This window comes from Callospermophilus lateralis, chromosome 3, assembly GCF_048772815.1.
Source record: "Callospermophilus lateralis isolate mCalLat2 chromosome 3, mCalLat2.hap1, whole genome shotgun sequence".
NCBI lineage: Eukaryota > Metazoa > Chordata > Mammalia > Rodentia > Sciuridae > Callospermophilus > Callospermophilus lateralis.
In genome coordinates this window covers 176,476,996-176,495,796 of record NC_135307.1, presented here as the reverse complement: position 1 = coordinate 176,495,796, position 18,801 = coordinate 176,476,996, and the positions used below count along the sequence as shown (strand labels likewise).

Below are 18,801 nucleotides of genomic sequence, written 5' to 3'. Positions count from 1 at the left end.
TTCTTCCCTACTCCCCATGCCCCCACCCTCAATTATGGATCAGCATCTGCTTATCAGAAAAAAATTGACTTTTGTTTTTTTGGGGTGAGGCTTGTTTGCTTAGCATGATATTCTCCAACTCCATCCATTTACCTGCAAATGCATTTCATTCTTCTTTACTGCTGAGTAATATTCCATTGTGTATATTGAAGGGCATCTAGGTTGGTTCCATAGTTTAGCTATCGGGGATTGAACTGCTGTAAGCATTGATGTAGCTGCATCATTGTAGTATGCTGTTTTTAGTCCTTTGGGTATAAACCTAGGAGTTGGGATAGCAGGGTCAAATAGTAGTTTCATTCCAGGTTTTCTGAGGAATCTCCATACTGCTTTCCAGAGTGGTTGCATCAAGTTGCAATCCTACCCACAATGTATGAGTGTACCTTTTATTTTTCTTGTCAGTTGTTTGAGGTAGTGAGAGTGGTCATCCTTATTTTTTTCCTAAGTACTTTAATAGGAAAGTGTTTAACCTTTTACTTTTAAGTATGATGTTATCTATGTATGGTAAGTGCTTTTAATAGGTTGATGAAGTTGTTTTGTATTCCAGGTTTGTCCACACATTGAAGGTGTGTTTGATTTTTGTCTTTTTTTTTTTCTTTTGTGTTAATTGATACATCATGAGGGTTTAGTTCTGTAGTCTATTGATATATTGTATTACATTGATTGATTTTCATATGTTGAGCTATCCTTGCCTTCCTGGGATAAATCTTGCTTGATCATGGTATGTAATCCTTTTGATATATTGCTGAATTTGATTTAGTAGTATTTTGCTGACGATTTTTACATCTTTACTCATAAGAGATACTGATCTGAAGTTTTCTCGTGATTTATTACCAGGGTAATACTGGCCTCCTAGAATGAGATGGGAATGTTATCTCCTATTTTAAAGAAAAATCTGAATTATTGGTGTTAATTCTTTAAATGTTTGGTAGTATATATCAGTGAAGCCATCTTTCTGGACCTGGGTTTTTCTTTGTGAGGCTTTCAGTCTCTTTTCTCGTTATAGATGTATTCAAATATTCTTCCTTAAGTCAGTTTCAGTTTATATTTTTCTAGTAATTTGTGCTTTTCATTTAGGTTTTCTAAGTCATTGGCATATGATTATTTATAATTTTCCATTATAATCCATTTTATTTTTCTAAGGTTGATTAGTAATATTCCCTTTTTAATTTCTGAATTTAATAATTTGAGCCAGTAGTAGTTAGTATAGCTAAATATTTGTCAGTTTTGTTGATATTTTCAGAGAATCTTGAAACTTTTGGTTTCATTGATTATTTTCCTATTCTTTATTTCACTTATTTCTGCCACAACCTTGTGTGTGTGTGTGTGTGTGTGTGTGTGTGTGTGTGTGTGTTATGTGTGGTGTGTGGTGAGTGGTGATGGGGGTTGGCCTTGTGCATGGTAAGCAGGTGCTCTTTCACTGAACTACATCCACAGACTTGTTTTGTCTTTTTTGGTACTGGAGATTGAACCCAAGGGTGCTTAACCACTGAGCCACATCCCCAGCCTTTTTTTTTTTTTTTTTTTAACCAGTTTATTCATTTTTTTTTTTTTCTTAATGTGGTGCTGAGGATCGAACCCAGTGCCTCACACATGCTAGACAACATTCTACCACTGAGCCACACTCTAGCCCTCCCAGTCTTTTTTTAATATTTTATTTAGGGACAGGGTCTCGCTGAGTTACTTAGCCTTGAGTTGCTAGGGCTAGCTTTGAACTCACAATCCTTCTGCCTCAGCCTCCTGAGCCACTGGAATTACAGGTGTGTGCCACATGCCCAGTTCCACAGACCTTCATTTAAATTAAGTTTTGAAACAGAGTCTTTCTTTTTTATTTTTTATTTTTGAAAAAATATGGAACACATCACGAATTTGTGGGTCGTCCTTGTACAGGGGCCATACTAATCTACTCTATATCATTCCAATTTTAGTATATGTGCTGCGGAAGTGAGCACAAGACAGAGTCTTTTTAAGTTGTCTAGGCTGGCCTTAAATTTGTGATCCTGCTTTATCCTCTGGAGTCGCTATGATTACAGGCATGTGTCACTGGGTCCAGCTCCTGCTGCAATCTTTTTAGTTTTCTTCCTTGTATTTACACTTTTTTTTTCCTATTTTCTCATGGTAAAAGGTTATATTATTGATTTGTGACATTGCTTCTATTTTTAATATCATCGTTTACAGCTGTAAATTTCTCTTAAGCACTCATTTTGCTGGATCCCCTAACTATGTTTGTTTTATTTCTTTGCCTTCCAAAGAAAGGAGAAGATATATTTTCATTGTTTTTGAGCTTGTATTGATTTGAACTTGCTTGAACTAAATGAAATTGCTGATAATGGCATTTGTCCATTTTAATAGGACTAATAGATATCAGGATAAAACCAAAATATTATTGAAGATCTATTTATCCTGTACTAATAGTACTAGAAGTTTTTGATCTGATTGAGGGACAAATGCACATGAAAATAATTCATATCTGGCCCCTCACAGGTCAGTTATTCTCAATAGTGTTCATAAGTGTTCATTGCATAATGGTGTGTCCCAAGAGAGTTAGTGAAAATTTTCATAATTGATTAATGTTTCTGACATTGTAGTGTTGCTGTTCCTCATGTTGTCAAACATTTACTGAGTCCTGTCCCAGGCACTCTGTGGTTGAGTGAGATTGGGAGTCAGGAGGACAGGGGCAGGCATAGTTTGGTACTTGCTCTGAAGTAGTTGTGGTCTAGAGGAGAGGGATAAATGAATCTTAAGTTAGGAAACGATAGGATAAAGTATGCAATAGATAAAGCCCCAAAGGAGGGGTGCCTTATCTCTTAGAAAGGAGAGAGGAAGGCCAATCAAGAAAGATTTTTGTTTGGCTTGTGTTTTAAAGGGGAATGAATAGTTCAGATAGAAAACACCAAGAGTGTTTTAGGCAAGAGAACATGTACAGAGAGGTACAGAAGAGAAAACACATGCACTTGGAACCTAGAGTGAGCCTTGGGAAATAGATGAGGCTGAAAAGTAGGGGTTAGTTTATGAAGGGCATTGCATCATGAGGTAAGGAGTTGGACTTTTAGTTTGTAGGCTCTTGAGCTTTTGAAGATTTGTGTAAGGAGGCTTTTGAATTGTTTTCCTGGGTGCTATAGGGAGTCAACTGCTCTGCTGGCTAGTATTTCTTTCCTCTTCAGTAAAATGTTCCTTTTTTTTTTTTTTTTTTCAATTCACAGTTCACTGAGACTTTTTTGACGGAGAGGGACAAGCAGTCCAAATGGAGTGGAATTCCTCAATTGCTTCTTAAACTGTATGCCACCAGCCACCTCCACAGTGACTTCATTGAGTGCCAAAACATCCTCAAGGTAACTTGTAGGGGCCCGAAAGGGCTATCTTTAGGGTCTACAGGTGATACAAACTGCCTGCCATTTTAAAATAGCTTTGTCTTAAAATTATGTAAGCTGTACAGAATTTGAGAATTTCAGAAAAAATGCAGAGAAGTAAAAATCACCAGTAATCCCACCATCTGGAGATAATTACCATGAAGTTTCCTTTGTATATTCCTGCGTGCTTTATTCATGCTTATTTTATAGTACTGTTTGGTTAATTTGGGAGGTTAAAACTGTTCCTGAGGATTTTGATAACACCCCCCGCCCCATGGTGCTTGGTATTGAACTCAGGGCCACGTGCATGTAGAAAAGCACTCTTCCACTGAGCTATCTCTCTAGCCCTAGATGACATTCTTTAAACAGAGTTTAAAAGATCCCATATTGCTGAAGGCTTATGAAAGGTGCCTTATAAGTTGTTCATAATTACCATTAACATAAAAAGATTGAAGGGACCAGGTTTGATAGCTAGATAGGGGTGGAAAGAGTGCAAAGACATTATGCTAGGGCAGTTATTCTCAGCAGTGTTCATTGGAGTGCTGGGTTCCATCCCCAGAGTTTCTAACCCAAATGTAAATTTAGAGTACCAGATCTAGCTGCAGTTATAACCTCTGTAAGTATATTTTATCATAATGAAGCTGAATTATATAATGTTCTTTAGAGGTAAAGTTTTGATGTTATATTATAGAAGGTATTCCAAAATAAGATAGTCACTAAACCTCAGCTTTACCTTTGAGATGTTTTTATGTTCTTGATCTCCCAGTCTGATTGAGATTGATAGAAGTAATTTTAGCCTCTTATTTAGAAATGCTTTCCAAAGAATTTTATATTGTTTCATTTCATTTTTGTAAAATCTCTCAAGAGATAGGGTTGAGGTAAACTTGAAGGAGAGGAAAATTAATATCTGAGTCTCTAATGCCTGATCATCTTTCTTTTATATATAAATGTGTGTGTATGTTTATGTTTTTTTTGTTGCTGTTGTTGGACCTTTATTTTATTTATTTATATGTGGTTCTGAGAATTGAACCCAGTGCCTTAGACATGCTAGGCAAGCACTTTACCACTGTGCTTCAACTCCAGCCCCCTGATCATCATTTCTTTATTCATCTAACAACTACTTATTTGAGACTTACTGCACAGTAGGCTTTTATACGATTTTTTTTCTATTAAGTTTTGTTCCATATGAATAAAGGTCTCTGTGGCTCCCAAAATTTGTTGAACCATTGCCCTATTTCTACCATATCAAATACCTGTTATATCTTAAGACCTATAGTGAAGAAACACAAAGAGGAATCTGTTCTGGGCTTCTCTTGAAGGAGCTTTGTATTCTAGGGAAGAAATAACATAGATTTATAAATAGATAAAAAATAAAAATGCTGAATGTCATAAGTTACTTACAAATTGCTTTGGGGCTTTAGAAGAGCATCGGATTACTTTTGAATGGGAGGAATCAAGATGGACTTTCTTCAGGAGATGACTCTTGAACAGATTTGGTTATTGTTGAAGAATCAGTCACCACAAAACTTAGCATTTATCATTTATCTCTCACAATTCTTGGTTGATTGAATGGTTCTTCTGCTTCTTCTTCTTTGGGAAGGGATACTGAGACATCTGGAATATTCAAAACGGCTGGTTAGTGTGAACTGTCAGCTGGAGAGAGGCTAAAGATATCAGTCCTGGCCTTAGTTCTCCTGCTTATGACCTCAATAGGTGGCTATGTTGAGTCTCTCATAGCAGTACCATTAGGTTCCAAGATGACAAAAGCCAACTCTACCAGGCCTTTTTAAGGGTTATGTCGGAAATAGCATAGTGTCACTTCTGCCACATTATGTTAATTGAAGGAAATCACCCCAGCCCAGATTCAGTGTGGGCAAGGATTCTAAAGGAGTCTGAATACTAGAAAGTGTAATTCATTTGGAGCCACTTATCATTATGCTCGTTGGGATTCAACTTGTGACTCAAATGCAAACTGATATTTTAATGTTGGTCTGTGTTGAATTCTAAAACAGAATGTCTTTGTCCTGTTTTTTAAACTAGGAAATTTCTCCTCTTCTTTCCATGGAGGCTATGGCATTTGTTACTGAAGATAGGAAACTTACTCAAGAAACCACTTATCCAAATACTTACATTTTTGACTTGTTTGGAGGTGTTGATGTAAGTAACTGTTTTCTTATTGTTACTGTTATTTCTCCTTCTTAAATGGTTTGAGAATTTAAGTATTAAAATGGAAGACAGGAAACATTTCAGAATTTATAGCAAACATTTCAGATTTTACCTTTCAGAAGCAGAGTGGCATTCTTCTATGTTGAAGCAGCATACAGTTTTTTTTTTTTTAAGAAGAATTTATTTATTTGAATTGATAATATGGCCATCTTTTTTTTAAAAAGACACAAAGCAAAAAGTGTCTCCCACTTCCCCCTGTGTCTCCTTCTCAGAAGCAGTTGTAATTATTAGTTTATTTTATGTCTTTCTAGAGATATTATGAGGCAATATGTGTGTAAATACCCCTCACTCCTTAGCTTATTGTCTCTTTACATGCAGGGGCATACCATATATTTGGTACACTCTCCTGTGCCTTGCTTTTTTGATGTAATTTTCTCTAGCTTGGGGATAGTTTCATTTTAGTACACATAAATCTGCCTTATTTTAAATAGCCAAATAGTATTCCTTGGTGTAATTATACCATGATTTATTCATGCAGGTCCCAGTTGATGTGCATTTAGTTTTTCTACACCTCCGCCCCACTTTTTAAAATATTTATTATTTTACTACAAATAAGTTCATTTTTGTCTTACTGCCCAAATCAAGAAGAACATTACCAGATCTAGAAGCCCCCTTCACCAAACTGTCTTTAAGTTTTCACTAAGCAGATATGAGAAAAGTAATATTTCTTCATAGTTTTTTCTAGCTTTGTTGAGATATGGTTCACATGCCATATATTTCACCCTCTTTTTTTAAATATTTTATTTTTTAGTTGTGGTTGGACACAACTAAAAAATTATTTTTTTATTTTTATGTGGTGCTGAGGATCAAACCCAGGGCCCTGCATGTGCTAGGTGAGCACTCTACTACTGAGCTACAACCCCAGACCTATTTCACCCTCTTTTTTTTTTTTTTTTAAAATAAATGGGAAAGACCAATGTGGGATCAATTTCCATGTGAGAGAAGGCCAGGTGCTCAGTGCTGGTTGTATTCCATTTGAGACTTTTGGACAGTCAAGTTGAGAAGTGGGTAGGGCTGCTTGATATTATCTTCATGAATTTCAGAGAAAAGGTCCTGATTGGCCTTATAATTTTTTTTTTTTTTTTTAAAGAGAAAGAGAGAGAGAGAGAGAGAATTTTATTATTTATTTTTTAGTTTTCGGCGGACACAACATCTTTTTTTGTATGTGGTGCTGAGGATCGAACCCGAGCCGCGCACACACCAGGCGAGCGCGCTACCGCTTGAGCCACATCTCCAGCCCCTTTTTCACCCTCTTAAAGTATACAGTTCATTGGGTTTTTAAAAAAAATTTTTTGTAGTTATAGATGGACAGAATGAATTTGTTTATTTGTTTATCGTTAGTGGTGCTGAGGATTGAACCTAGTGTCTTATGCATGCTAGGCAAGGGCTCTGCCTCTGAGCTACAGCCCCAGCCCAGCTTATTGGTTTTTTAGTGTGTTCATAAATATGTGCAATCATCACTACAATCTTAGAACATTTTTATTACCCCAAAAAAGAAACTCCATATGTAGCCAGGAATGGTGGTGCATGCTTATAATCCCAGCGGCTAGGGAGACGAGAGGATCCTCCTGAGACAGGAGAATCACGAGTTTAAAGCCAGCTTCAGCAATGGTCAAGAGCTAAGCAACTCAGACGCTGTCTCTAAATAAAATACAAAATAGGGCTGGGGATGTGGTTCAGTGGGTGAGTGCTCCTGAGTTCAATCCCTAGTACCCACCCCTGGCCCCCCGATAAAAAAAAGAAACTCTGAATGTATTAGTTTTTGCTTCTCTGTCTCTCTTAACACCATCTAGCCCTGCCCTGGATACTGTGAATCTATTTTTTGTCTCTGTAATCCGTGTTCTGGACATTTCATATAGATGAAATCATGTAATGTCTAGTCTTCTGTGACTGGCTACTTTCACATAACATAGTGCTTTCAGGGTTCATCCATGTTGAGGCATATGTCAATACCCATTTTCTTTTTATGGCCAAATAATATTCGATTACATGGATAAATTGTATTTAGTACATCTGTGTATCCAAAGATGGGCAGTTGGGTTATTTCTACCTTTTGACTTTTTTGTTTTGGAGTGGGGAGGTACCGGGGAATTGGACTCAGGGGCACTCAACTATTGAGCCACATCCCCAGCCCTATTTTGTATTTTATTTAGAGATAGGGTCTCACTGAGTTGCTTAGCACCTCGCTTTTTCTGTGGCTGACTTTGAGCTCACGATACTCCTGCCTCAGCTTCTCAAGCCACTGGGATTATAGGTGTGTACCACCTTTCCTGGTGCGCCTTTTGACTATTATGAATAACATCGCTACAAAGATTTTTGTATGGCTTGTCTGGCTTTCCTTGTCTGGCTTCAGAGTCTTTTTGCATGTTTTTTCCTGCTGTTTGATTATAAACTATGTCTATTTCCTTCTAATATTTAAAATTTTTTATTGTATACTTTAAATTTTTATACCATTTGAATTTTATTTTGTTTAGGGGTTGAAATTTGACAAGTTTTCTTCAAGATCTCTACCTTTTCCCTTATTATTTGGAGGGAGTAAAAGGGAAGGATCATAGTGGGGTGTTAAGGTTATTCTCTGTCTTGATCTGGGTGATGACTGTACAGGAATAGTGTTCTGTTTATAAAAACTGGAGCTGTACTCTTAAGATTTCTACTCTTTACTGCATTGTGTTATACTTCACTTTAAAAATTTTCCATTTTATTAAAGATACCAGTTTCCACAAAAATAAAGATTATTTTATCTTCATCCATGTCTTCAACTCTTACCACCCTTTCAGTGCTGGGGATTGAATTGAGGCCCTTGTACATGCTAGGCAAGAGCTTTACACTGAGCTGCACAGCCCAGCCCTTTTATTTAATTGCTGCTGAGCATTCCCTCCTCTTAGCAGATCCAGTCATCCTATAGCATTTACTTACTAGCCAGCTAGAGACCCTTTACTTCTGAATTGTTCATCAAGGAATTTACTGAGTAAATACCAACGTACTTACAGAAGGAAAAAGAATAATGTAAGTCTGTTGCCTGGTTTGCAGTGAAAATGTGGCTTTGCATAGTAAGTGCCTGTCGTATCTTAGGACCTCATTGGATCAACAGTTCTTGATTTTGTGGGGTTTTCTTTTTCTTTCTTTCTTTCTTTTTTTTTTTTTTTTTTTGTACCAGGAATTGAACCCAGGGCACTGAGCCACTTCCCTAGCCCTTTTTTGTATTTTATTTAGAGACAGGATCTCACTGAGTTGCTTAGGATCACCCTAAGTTGCTGAGTCTGGCTTTGAACTTGTGATCCTCCTGCCTCAGCCTCCCAAGCCACAGGGATGATAGGTGCGCCAGCGATTTTGTGGGTTTTTCTTTCCTGCTGTGAGTTAGATCATCCTCAGGAATCCCAGTCTTCATAAATAGGGGTTTTGCTTTGTCTTTTGTGTTGCACAAAACTTTCAGTTGTTGCATTTGTTCTTGCTGAACTTTCTTGCCGTCTTGCTCTTGAAGATTTTTTTTAATATATGTATTTTTAATTGTAGATGGACACAATATCTTTATTTTATCCACCTATCTATCTATCTATCTATCTATTTATTTATTTATTTATTTTCATGTGGTGCTGAGGCTTAAATCCAGTGCCTCACACATGCTAGGCAAGTGCTCTACCACTGAGCCACAACCTCAGCCCCTTGAAAGTGTTTTCTAAACAAGCTCATTTCCTCCTTTGTTCCACACTAGCAAAATCCCAGAATAAGCCTCTATTGGTTGTGCTGTCCAAACCTCAGCTGAATTGGAATGACTGAGCACAATCTTAGCTGGATTACTTCTTATCAACTTGACTTAACCCTACAAATGACACTGACAATATATCTTAGAGTCTGTAAAGTCACATGACAAGTAGGTAACCAAGTGGAATGAAGTAGTCCCAAAGCAAAACCATCTGCAGAAATCAATCAAAAGACTATAGGGGCTGTGGGGAACTGTGGTGGGTGTGCCTGATACTATGTGGGAAATGACTCTTTCGTTCTCATTGTCAGTTTCCCTGTGGGGATGGGAAATCTAGATTTGTGGATAAAGTCTCCCAGCTTTTTAACCGATGTAGGCCAAAATACACACACACACACACACACACACACACACACACACACACACACATATATTCTATTAACCAATGTATTAAAATATAGATGTATTGTAAGTGTGCACCAAAACTTGGCATTCAGAGACTTTTATTCATTGACCTAGTCCATCTTCCATTTGAAATAAACTTTTTTTTTTTAATTTTTAAATTTTTTTAATTTTTATTTATTTTTTTATTGATTGTTCAAAACATTACAAAGCTCATGACATATCATCTTTCATACATTTGACTCAAGTGGATTATGAACTCCCATTTTTACCCCAAATACAAATTGCAGAATCACATCGGTTACACATTCACATTTTTACATAATGCCATATTAGTGACTGTTCTATTCTGCTACTTTTCTTATCCCCTACTATCCCCCCTCCCCTCCCCTCCCCTCCCATCTTCCCTCTCTACCTCATCTGCTGTTGTTCAATTCTCTCCCTTGTTCCCCCCCACTTGAAATAAACTTATTTTAAATATAGTAATCTGAGCAGTTGAGCATAATACGTCTTGTTGGGTGATTGTGATCTCTTTTGAAAAGCACTTATGTAGGATGCCTAGCCATCTTAAAGATCAGTACTTATTTTCTGTTGTTGCTTTCATTTCATGGTGGTCTCCTGATGACACAAGTCAAAACGAGATAAAGCTTTGTATACCCCCCCAAAAATTAAATAAAAATAAAACAGAAAACAAAAAAGGTCTTATTTACATTTATATACATAGATAGTGTAGCATTATTTGCTTTGTTTTGTTTTACCTTTATTTTTATTTTTTATGTGTGATGAGGATTGAACCCAGAGCCTCACATGTGCCCTACTACTGAACCACAACCCCAGCCTCAGTGTAGCATTATATGTAATGATTGAAAAGTATCCAGCCAGGTGTGGTAGTGAATGCCTGTAATCCCAGCAACTCAGGAAGCTGAGGTAGGAGGATCACAAGTTCAAGGCCAGTCTCATCAATTTAGTGAGGCTCTAAGCAATTTAGTGAGACTCTATCTTAACAAATAAAAAGGGCTGGAGATGTGGCTCAGTGATAAAGTGCATCTAGATTCAATCCCCAGTACTACCACTACCACTATTACTACTACTACTACTACTAATAATAATAATAATAATATAATAATGTACATACCATAAAGTTAGCTTTTTAACCACTCTTTATTAGTTTCTAGTGTGTTCATGAAGTTGTGTGGTGATCACCAGAACAATATTTATTTTCTGTCTCTGTAGATTTGCCTATTATAGACAGTCACATAAATAGCATCATATATTGTGACTTTCATGTCTGGCTTTCTTAACTTAGCATAACAGTTTTATTGAGATATAATTCACATACTATACAGTTAACCCATTTAGAGTGGACCAGTAAATGTTTTTTAGTAAGTTTACAAAGTTATGCAACTATCACCACAATTTATTTTAAAACATTTTTACCACTCAAAAAAAAAAAAAAAGAAACGGGGGGGCTAGGGTGGTAGCACAGTGGTAGAGTGCTCGCCTCGTATGAGTGAGACACTGGACACTGGGTTTGATCCTCAGCACCACATAAATATAAAATAAAGATATTATGTCCACCTAAAACTAAAATAAATAAATAAATAAATTTTGGACTGAGGTTGTGACTCAGTGGTAGAGCGCTTGCCTAGCATGTGTGAGGCTCTGGGTTCGATTCTCAGTACCACATATAGATTAATAATTATATAAAGGTCCATCAACAACTAAAAAATATTAAAAAAAAAAAGAAACACAGCATCCTTTGTCATATCCCATTTCCTCCTAAGCCCCCCATCCTTAGGCAACCACCAATCTACTTACTTTCTGCCTGTATAGATTTGCCTATTTTTAACATTTCATATAAATGGAATCATAAAACACATGATTTTTTGTGACTCAAGATTTATCTGTGTTACAGTATATATCAGTACTTTGTTCCTTTTTTTTTTGGTACCAGGAATTGAGCCCAGGAGCATTCAACCACTGAGCCACATTCCCAACCCTATTTTGCATTTTATTTAGAGACAGGGTCTCACTGAGTTGCTTAGCTCCTGACCGTTTCTGAGGCTGGCTTTGAACTTGCAATCCACCTGCCTCAGCTTCCAAGCTGCTGGGATTACTGGCGTGCACCACCGCACCCGGCTTCATTTATTTTTATTGTCAAGAAATAATACCATATTGTGTTTCATCAGTAGATGGGCATTTGGGTTGTTTCCACTTCTAGCTATTATTAATAATGCTGCTTTGATTAGTAAAATTGCAGTGAACACTGGAGTACAAGTGTTTCTGTGACCATATTTTAAAATTTCCTACTGAATTGGGTGTTTTTTTAAAATTCTCTTGGTATATATGTAGGAGTGGAGTTGCTGGGTCATATGGTAGCTCTATTTAACTTTTGAGAACCTGCCAAACTGTTTTTTTTTAAAGGTGCTGCATTAGCCATTTGAATTTCAGGATCAGTTTTGTCAATTTCTGAAAAGAAGCCAGCCAGGGTTTTGATGGGCATCACTTTGAATATGTAGGTCAATTTAAGGGAGGATATCTTTCAATTTTTAGATTATCTTTTGTTTCTTTAAAAAAATTATATTTTCATTGCACAGTCTTACACTTGTTTAATTTATTCCTAAGTTTCTTATTCTTTTTGATAAATGGAATCTTCTTTATTTTGTTTGTTTATTTTTATGTAGTGCTGAGAGTCAAACCCAGTGTTTCACATGTACTAGGCAAGCGCTCTACCACTGAGCTACGACTCCAGCCCTGGAATTTTATTATTATTATTATTTTAAAAATATTTATTTTTTAGTTGTAGTTGGACACAATATCTTTATTTTATTTATTTATTTTTATGTGGTTCTGGGGATCGAACCCAGGGTCTTGAATGTGCTAGGGCAACACTCTATCACTGAGCCACAATCCCAGCCCCTGGAATTTTATTATTATTTTTTTAATTTATTTTATTTTTTATTGGTCCCTTTTAGTTGGAATTTTTTTAACTTCAGTTTGGGTTTAATCATTGCTATAGTTGTATAGTTGTAGAAATGCATGCTATTTATATGTGTAGCTTATGCATCCCAAAAGTTTACAGAACTCTTATTTATTAGCTCTATAATTTTTTTTTTTTTTAAGTGGACTCTCTTTAGAATTTTCTGTGTTCTGGGTTATAACACCTGCTCATAGAGATAGTTTTGCTTTTTCCTTTCCCATTTGGACCGCCCCCCTTTAAAAAAAAAAAAAAAAAAAAACCTTTGCCCTGGTTAGAACCTTTATATAATAATATAAATAGAAGTAGTGAAAGTGGACATATTTTTGTTCTTTCTGTTTTTGGTGGGAAAGCACTCAGTCTTTGACCAGTAATATGAAATTAGCTGTGAACTTTTTTTTTTTTTTTTTTTTTGTAAATGCCCTTTATTAGGTTGAGGAAATTCCCTTCTATTCCTTATTGATTATAGTTTTTTTAATCATGAAAGTGTGTTGAATATTTTTCAAATGCTTTTCTGCATCTAGAGATTGTGTGGGTTTTACTCTTTCTTCTGTTGATATGGTTACTAATTTTTTTATTCCCAAAGACTGGGTACTATTTCCCTCTGAGAATTGTAGGAAATAATAAAAATACCAAGCACTGATTGAGCAGTGGAGACTTTTATTTTTGTCCAAGAATAGAAGAAATAGGAGATAAACTCACAAATCACCTTCCTACCCCATAAGGGTCTAGTGGGAAGTTATTAAATCTACAGTAAAAGAAACGAGGGGGAAGGGCCAGCTAATAAAGGGGAGGAATATTTATGGTAATAAAGTTAAGAGATTTTTGGCTGTCACTCTGGCCACCTTTTTAGATCCAACCGCTTCAACCAGCTATACTAAAGAGCAGTGTCTGCCCTTCAGGCATCCTGTCCTCAAAGCAAGATTAGGGCAAAGTAAAAATTATACAAGGCTACTCAGGCAATACAAGACTAGGATAGAGTAACAATATGGTGTATTATATTAATTTATTTTTATATGTTGAACCAACCTTGCCATTTGGGGGTAAATCCCACTTTGTCATGGTGTATAAGCCTTTTTATATGTTGCTGAATTTGGTTTGCTAGTGTTTTTAGGATTTTTTATGTGTGTACATTTTTTTAAAATTTCAAATTATGTAAGTTTGTGAACAATTCTAAGACATGTATTTTATTTTTTTCAATATTTATTTTTTTGTTGTAGTTGGACATAATACCTTTATTTTACTTATTTTTATGTGGCGCTGAGGATCGAACCCAGGGCCTCAAATGTGCTGGGCGAACGCTCTACCACTGAGCCACAACCCCAGCCCCATGTGTACATTTGTAAGAGATATTGGTCTGTGGTTTTATGATATCTTTGTTTGACTTTGGTATCTGGGTAATTCTGGCCTCATAGAATGAGTTGGAAAGTGTTCCTTGCTCTGCTGTGTTTTGGAAGAGTTTATGAAAAATTGATGGTAATTCTTCTTTAAATATTTTGAATAGTTTACCAGTGAAGCTGCTTGGGCTTCTGCATTTCTTGATGCATAGATGTTTATTTGTATCCTTGATCACTGATTCCTTTGCTTTATTTTTTATAGGACTATTAAGATATTCTGTTTCTTCTTGAATCAATTTTTTTGTAGGAATTTGTCTATTTTATATAGATCATCTAATTTATTGGCATGTAGTTTTTCCTGTTATTTTCCATTCTTTCTTTCACTAGTTTCCATTCTGATACTTATTTCCTTCTCTTTCCTTGCTTTGGGTTTAGTTTGTTCCTCTCTTCCCAGTGTCCTAAGGTAGAAGATTGATTATTGATTTGAAGTAATTTTTTAAAGATTGTCATTAGCTATAAATTTCCCTGTAAGCATTGCTTATGTATATTATAAGTTTTGTTTTATTCATGTATCTCAGATACTTTTAAATTTCCCTTGTGATTATTTTTTTAATCTTATTATTTAGGACAACTTTTGAATTATCCACATTGATGAATTTCCCATATTTCTTTCTCATTTTTAATTTCATTGTGACTAGAGAACATAATTTGTACATGATTTTATTCTGAAGAATGTTCTGTGTACTTGAGTAGAGGTATTCTGCTATTGCTGCATGGAGTATTCTAAAGATGTCTTTTATTCCTAGATGATTTGTGTTGTTCAATCTTCATTTCTTTACTGCTTTTCTGCCTAGTTGTTTATCCATTATTGAAAACAGATTATTAAAGTATTGATTTAGTCAGCTTTTTCCGCTGCTGTGATGAAAGGACCTGACCAGAACAATTTTAGAGGAAGAAAAGTTTATTTAGAGGCTCATGGTTTCAGAGGTCTCAGTCCATAGGCAGCAGATGCCATTCCTCGGGGCTCAAGGTGAGGCTGAATATGGCAGAAGAGTGTGGAGGAGGGAAGTGGTTCACATGATGATCAGGAAGTAGAGAGAGAAACTCCACTCACCAGATACAAATGTATGCCCCAAAGCCACACACCCAATCAGCTGCCGCTCAGTTAATCCCATCAGGTGGTGATTAACTCACCAATTGGGTTAATGCTCATAACCCAATCATTTCTTCTCTGAACCTTCTTGCATTGTTTCATGTGTGAGCTTTTTTGGGGACACCTCCCATCCAGACCATAACAAGTATCCACCTGGCTTTGTTTTGTTTTGTTGTTTGGTATTGGGAATTAAATCCAGGGTTTATTTTTTTTTACAACTTACCCACACCTTCAGCCCTTTTTATTTTTTATTTTGGGACAGTGTCTTGCTAAGTTGCTTAGGGCCTCACTAAGTTACTGAGGCTGGCCTCAAACTTGCAACCCTCCTGCCTCAGCCTCCAGAGTTGCTGGGATTACAGGTGTGCATCACTACTACTAGCTCCACCTGTAATATCTGAATTGTCTCTTTGTTTTAATTCTGTCAGCTTTTGCTTCTTTACTTTGGGGCTCTACTATTATGTGCGTGTATATTTATAATATTTATGTCTTCTTGATGGATTAACCCTTTTATCAGTTATAAATTGTTTTTCAACAGAATGGATTTTTAAATACACATTTATTTTAAATTTTAAGCAAAATTGCATGCTCTGTTAAAAGTGTGTAAAATGAAAAATATATGCGTATCATCCATAGTCCCTGGTAAAAAAAATCAGTGCCAATAATTTATGGTATATCTTTTGAGACCTTTTTAATAAACATACACATGAGTGTTCTTTAACTAAAAGAAGAGTCATGGTAATAAAAAAGTTCTGTAGCTTTTCAAATATTAAGCAACATTGAATCCCAGAGATTACCTTAATCTAACTTACTCATTTATAAAAATGAGAAAGGTAAGGCTCAAATAGGGGCACTGGCATGCGCAAGTTTACATGGAAAATAAGTGGCTGAACAGGGACTAGAACCCAGGTTTTCTGACTCTGACAATAATGTTTCTTCCACTGAATCTTACCATCTCCTGGCACAAGATTTTGTAGTACTGTGAGAGCTACTCAGGCCATGAGTTGTTGTAACAAAGATTGTTTTATAGTTTGTGCTTTGAATTAATTTTTAAGATTTTTTTATTCCTTTTGTTGTTTTTGTTTTTAAATAGCTTCTTGTAGAAATTCTTATGAGGCCTACAATCTCTATCCGGGGACAGAAACTAAAAAGTAAGTATATTCATCAGGCCCTGTTCCTCATTTCCCAATGTGCCAGTATGATGGCATTTCCTTGGGATTGCTCTTCTTTCTCTTCCTGTTAATAGTGAGAACATGCCTTATTAATTCAGCTGCAGTTGCTCTCTCCATCCCCAACTAAGCGACGCTCTTCCTTCATTCCACACTGGATAGAAATATAGACCTGGCACTTTCAAAAACAAAACAGAAAGCATGAAAATCAAGGGGTTAAAATAATTGCATTTTTAAATTTTTTTGTACCAGGGATTGAATGCAGGGGCACTTAACCTCTGAGCCACATCTCTGGCCCTTTTTATTTTTTTTATTTTGAGGCAGAGTCTCACTAAGTTGCTTAGGGCCTTGCCAAGTTGCTGAACCTGGTTTTGCGTTTGCAATCTTCTTGCCTCAGCCTCGTGAGCCACTGTAAACTTTTTAGTAGTTGTTTGATCCAACTTTATGGTTTTTTTTTTAAATTCTTATTTCATGTATATAGCTAACCAAGAGTAAGGAATAACCTGATAATATCACTTTATTTACATTTATGAAAAACCTATGACCTATTAGATTTTTATACATGCTTTTTGTAAAAAGTTTAGTTATCACCACAGCACATATGATAAAAAGTTTTTTGGTAGTGTCTAATTTTTTTAAGCTGGGTGGTGTGTATGTGGGTATTTTTCTTTTATTATCTGTGGCTTATACATGTTACAGATGTTCTTTTTAGGTATTCAGTGTTTAATTTCAAAAAAGTAGTGCACTACATTTTAAAAGCCAGAGATGACTTCAACTAACATTTGATGAATGCCCTTTTATAAGCATTCATCAAATTTACACTTAACATAAGCCCTCATTTGTGCAGTAGTGGTTAAGAAAATTCCTATTCATCTTTAATGTCTTAGTGTTGTACACTAATTCCTTCTCTATCTTGTCAGCAAGTAGCATCTTATAAGTATTTGGTGGTGCATTTGTTTATTTTCCTCTTCCTCCCACTAGATTTATAGGGTACCATGAGGGCTGAAAATTCTTCTCTCCTTTTTTTTTTTTTTTTTGCTACCACTATCTGTTTTAGAGTAGGTGCTAAATGAATACTTGGTGAATGCATGAATTACAACTCTTTTAAACTGGAAAGCCTAGAAATATTGAGATAGGTTGGTCTTGTGTTCCACCCTGCTCAGAAGTAACTAAATAAATAAAACAAAAAGGCTTAAATGGGTTGAGAGCTAGTGATGAGAGATACAGAGCACCTGCATTGTCTCAAGATCTATGTGGCAACCTATCTAGTCAAGCCAGCTTAGCAGAAATGCTCATTGGAATCGCAGGGAGAATTTATGGCAGCATAGGGGAGAATTGAGATAGTTAAAAAAAAAAATAGAAGCAATGGCAGACAAAACACTTTTGTCTGTGTGTCAGACTTAATTTTTATGACCCCAAAACCCAGAGATAATAAAACTAAGTTTACTTTTTTGTGCTACTCTCTTGTTCTGCTCACAGAGAAATACTGAGTTCATTGGAATCAGTAGTAGGTCAGAAGCGAAAAGCTTATTTGCCCAACATAATTAACAACGATAAAAAAATAAACAAAACACTCAGTTGGTGAATCTTTAATAAAAAGTGGTATCCTTGTTTGCTGCTAGCAGAACTTCCAATGGAAATTTATTATGAGCAATTAAGATGCTTATACTTCGGATTCGAGTACTCCTTTTGAAAATGTATCTTGAGGAAAAAATTCAACCCAGGCTTAAAGAGGCTACACACATATATTAAGTTGCTTATTTCTAGTCTATTTAAATAGCAAAACCCTCCTCAAAATTCTGGCTTTTTCTAAACAAGACACGAAGGCTTCATTGAGTTATGGCACCACAGAAAATGAAATGCAAAGAATGTGGTGCAGTAATAAAATGACTGCTATATCAAACCAGAAAGCAATATACAAATTGGTTTTTAGGTTCTGATGGGCACTGTGAAAATCTTTGATAGATTTTTTGACAGACTGGAAGGAGATATACTAAAAGAAAAGTAATCATCTTGGAGAGAATTATTACAGTTCTTATATTCAAAAAGCATAATAATGTTATACTGTCCTTTAAGCAAGAAAAATAACCAATTATTGTGCCTTCCCTTTCAGTAAGTGATGAAATGTCCAAGGACTGCCTGAGCATCCTGTATAATACCTGTGTCTGTGTAAGTACCCCTGCCAATGGGGCACCATTTATCTCCCTACCACATCTTCAGTGGTTAACAAGGGAACGTGTGAATGGAGGTGCAGACCTAGAAACTGTCTTCAGATATTTGAGAGAATTGATTTTATTTTTGAAGTAGTTCTTTTAGCTCTGAGTGAAATCACTCACACTAGTCACCAGTTTCTGTTGCAAATCATGTTTGTTCTCTAAATTCGGGGCTTAGACTTGACAGGCCAACTGAGGCCACTGCCTCCGGCTTTTCTCTCATTCTCAGCTTCAGAGTGAC

The 18,801-nt window shown here is 36.0% G+C and overlaps 1 protein-coding gene and 1 non-coding gene across 3 annotated transcripts in view; one reads left to right on the top strand and one right to left on the bottom strand.

The window, feature by feature from the left end:
• Window positions 1–18,801, top strand: part of Trpc4ap (transient receptor potential cation channel subfamily C member 4 associated protein) — a 77,974-nt gene that overhangs the window by 16,157 nt on the left and 43,016 nt on the right. For both annotated transcript variants that reach the window (XM_076851741.1, XM_076851740.1), the window contains exons 2-5: window positions 3,240–3,368; window positions 5,427–5,543; window positions 16,272–16,329; window positions 18,461–18,516. In XM_076851741.1, the coding sequence (XP_076707856.1) occupies window positions 3,240–3,368; window positions 5,427–5,543; window positions 16,272–16,329; window positions 18,461–18,516 (360 nt within the window). The remainder of the gene's footprint in view (window positions 1–3,239; window positions 3,369–5,426; window positions 5,544–16,271; window positions 16,330–18,460; window positions 18,517–18,801) is intronic.
• On the bottom strand, window positions 1,882–1,988 carry LOC143395977 (U6 spliceosomal RNA). The gene has a single exon (XR_013090882.1). It is a non-coding gene; the product is annotated as a U6 spliceosomal RNA (small nuclear RNA).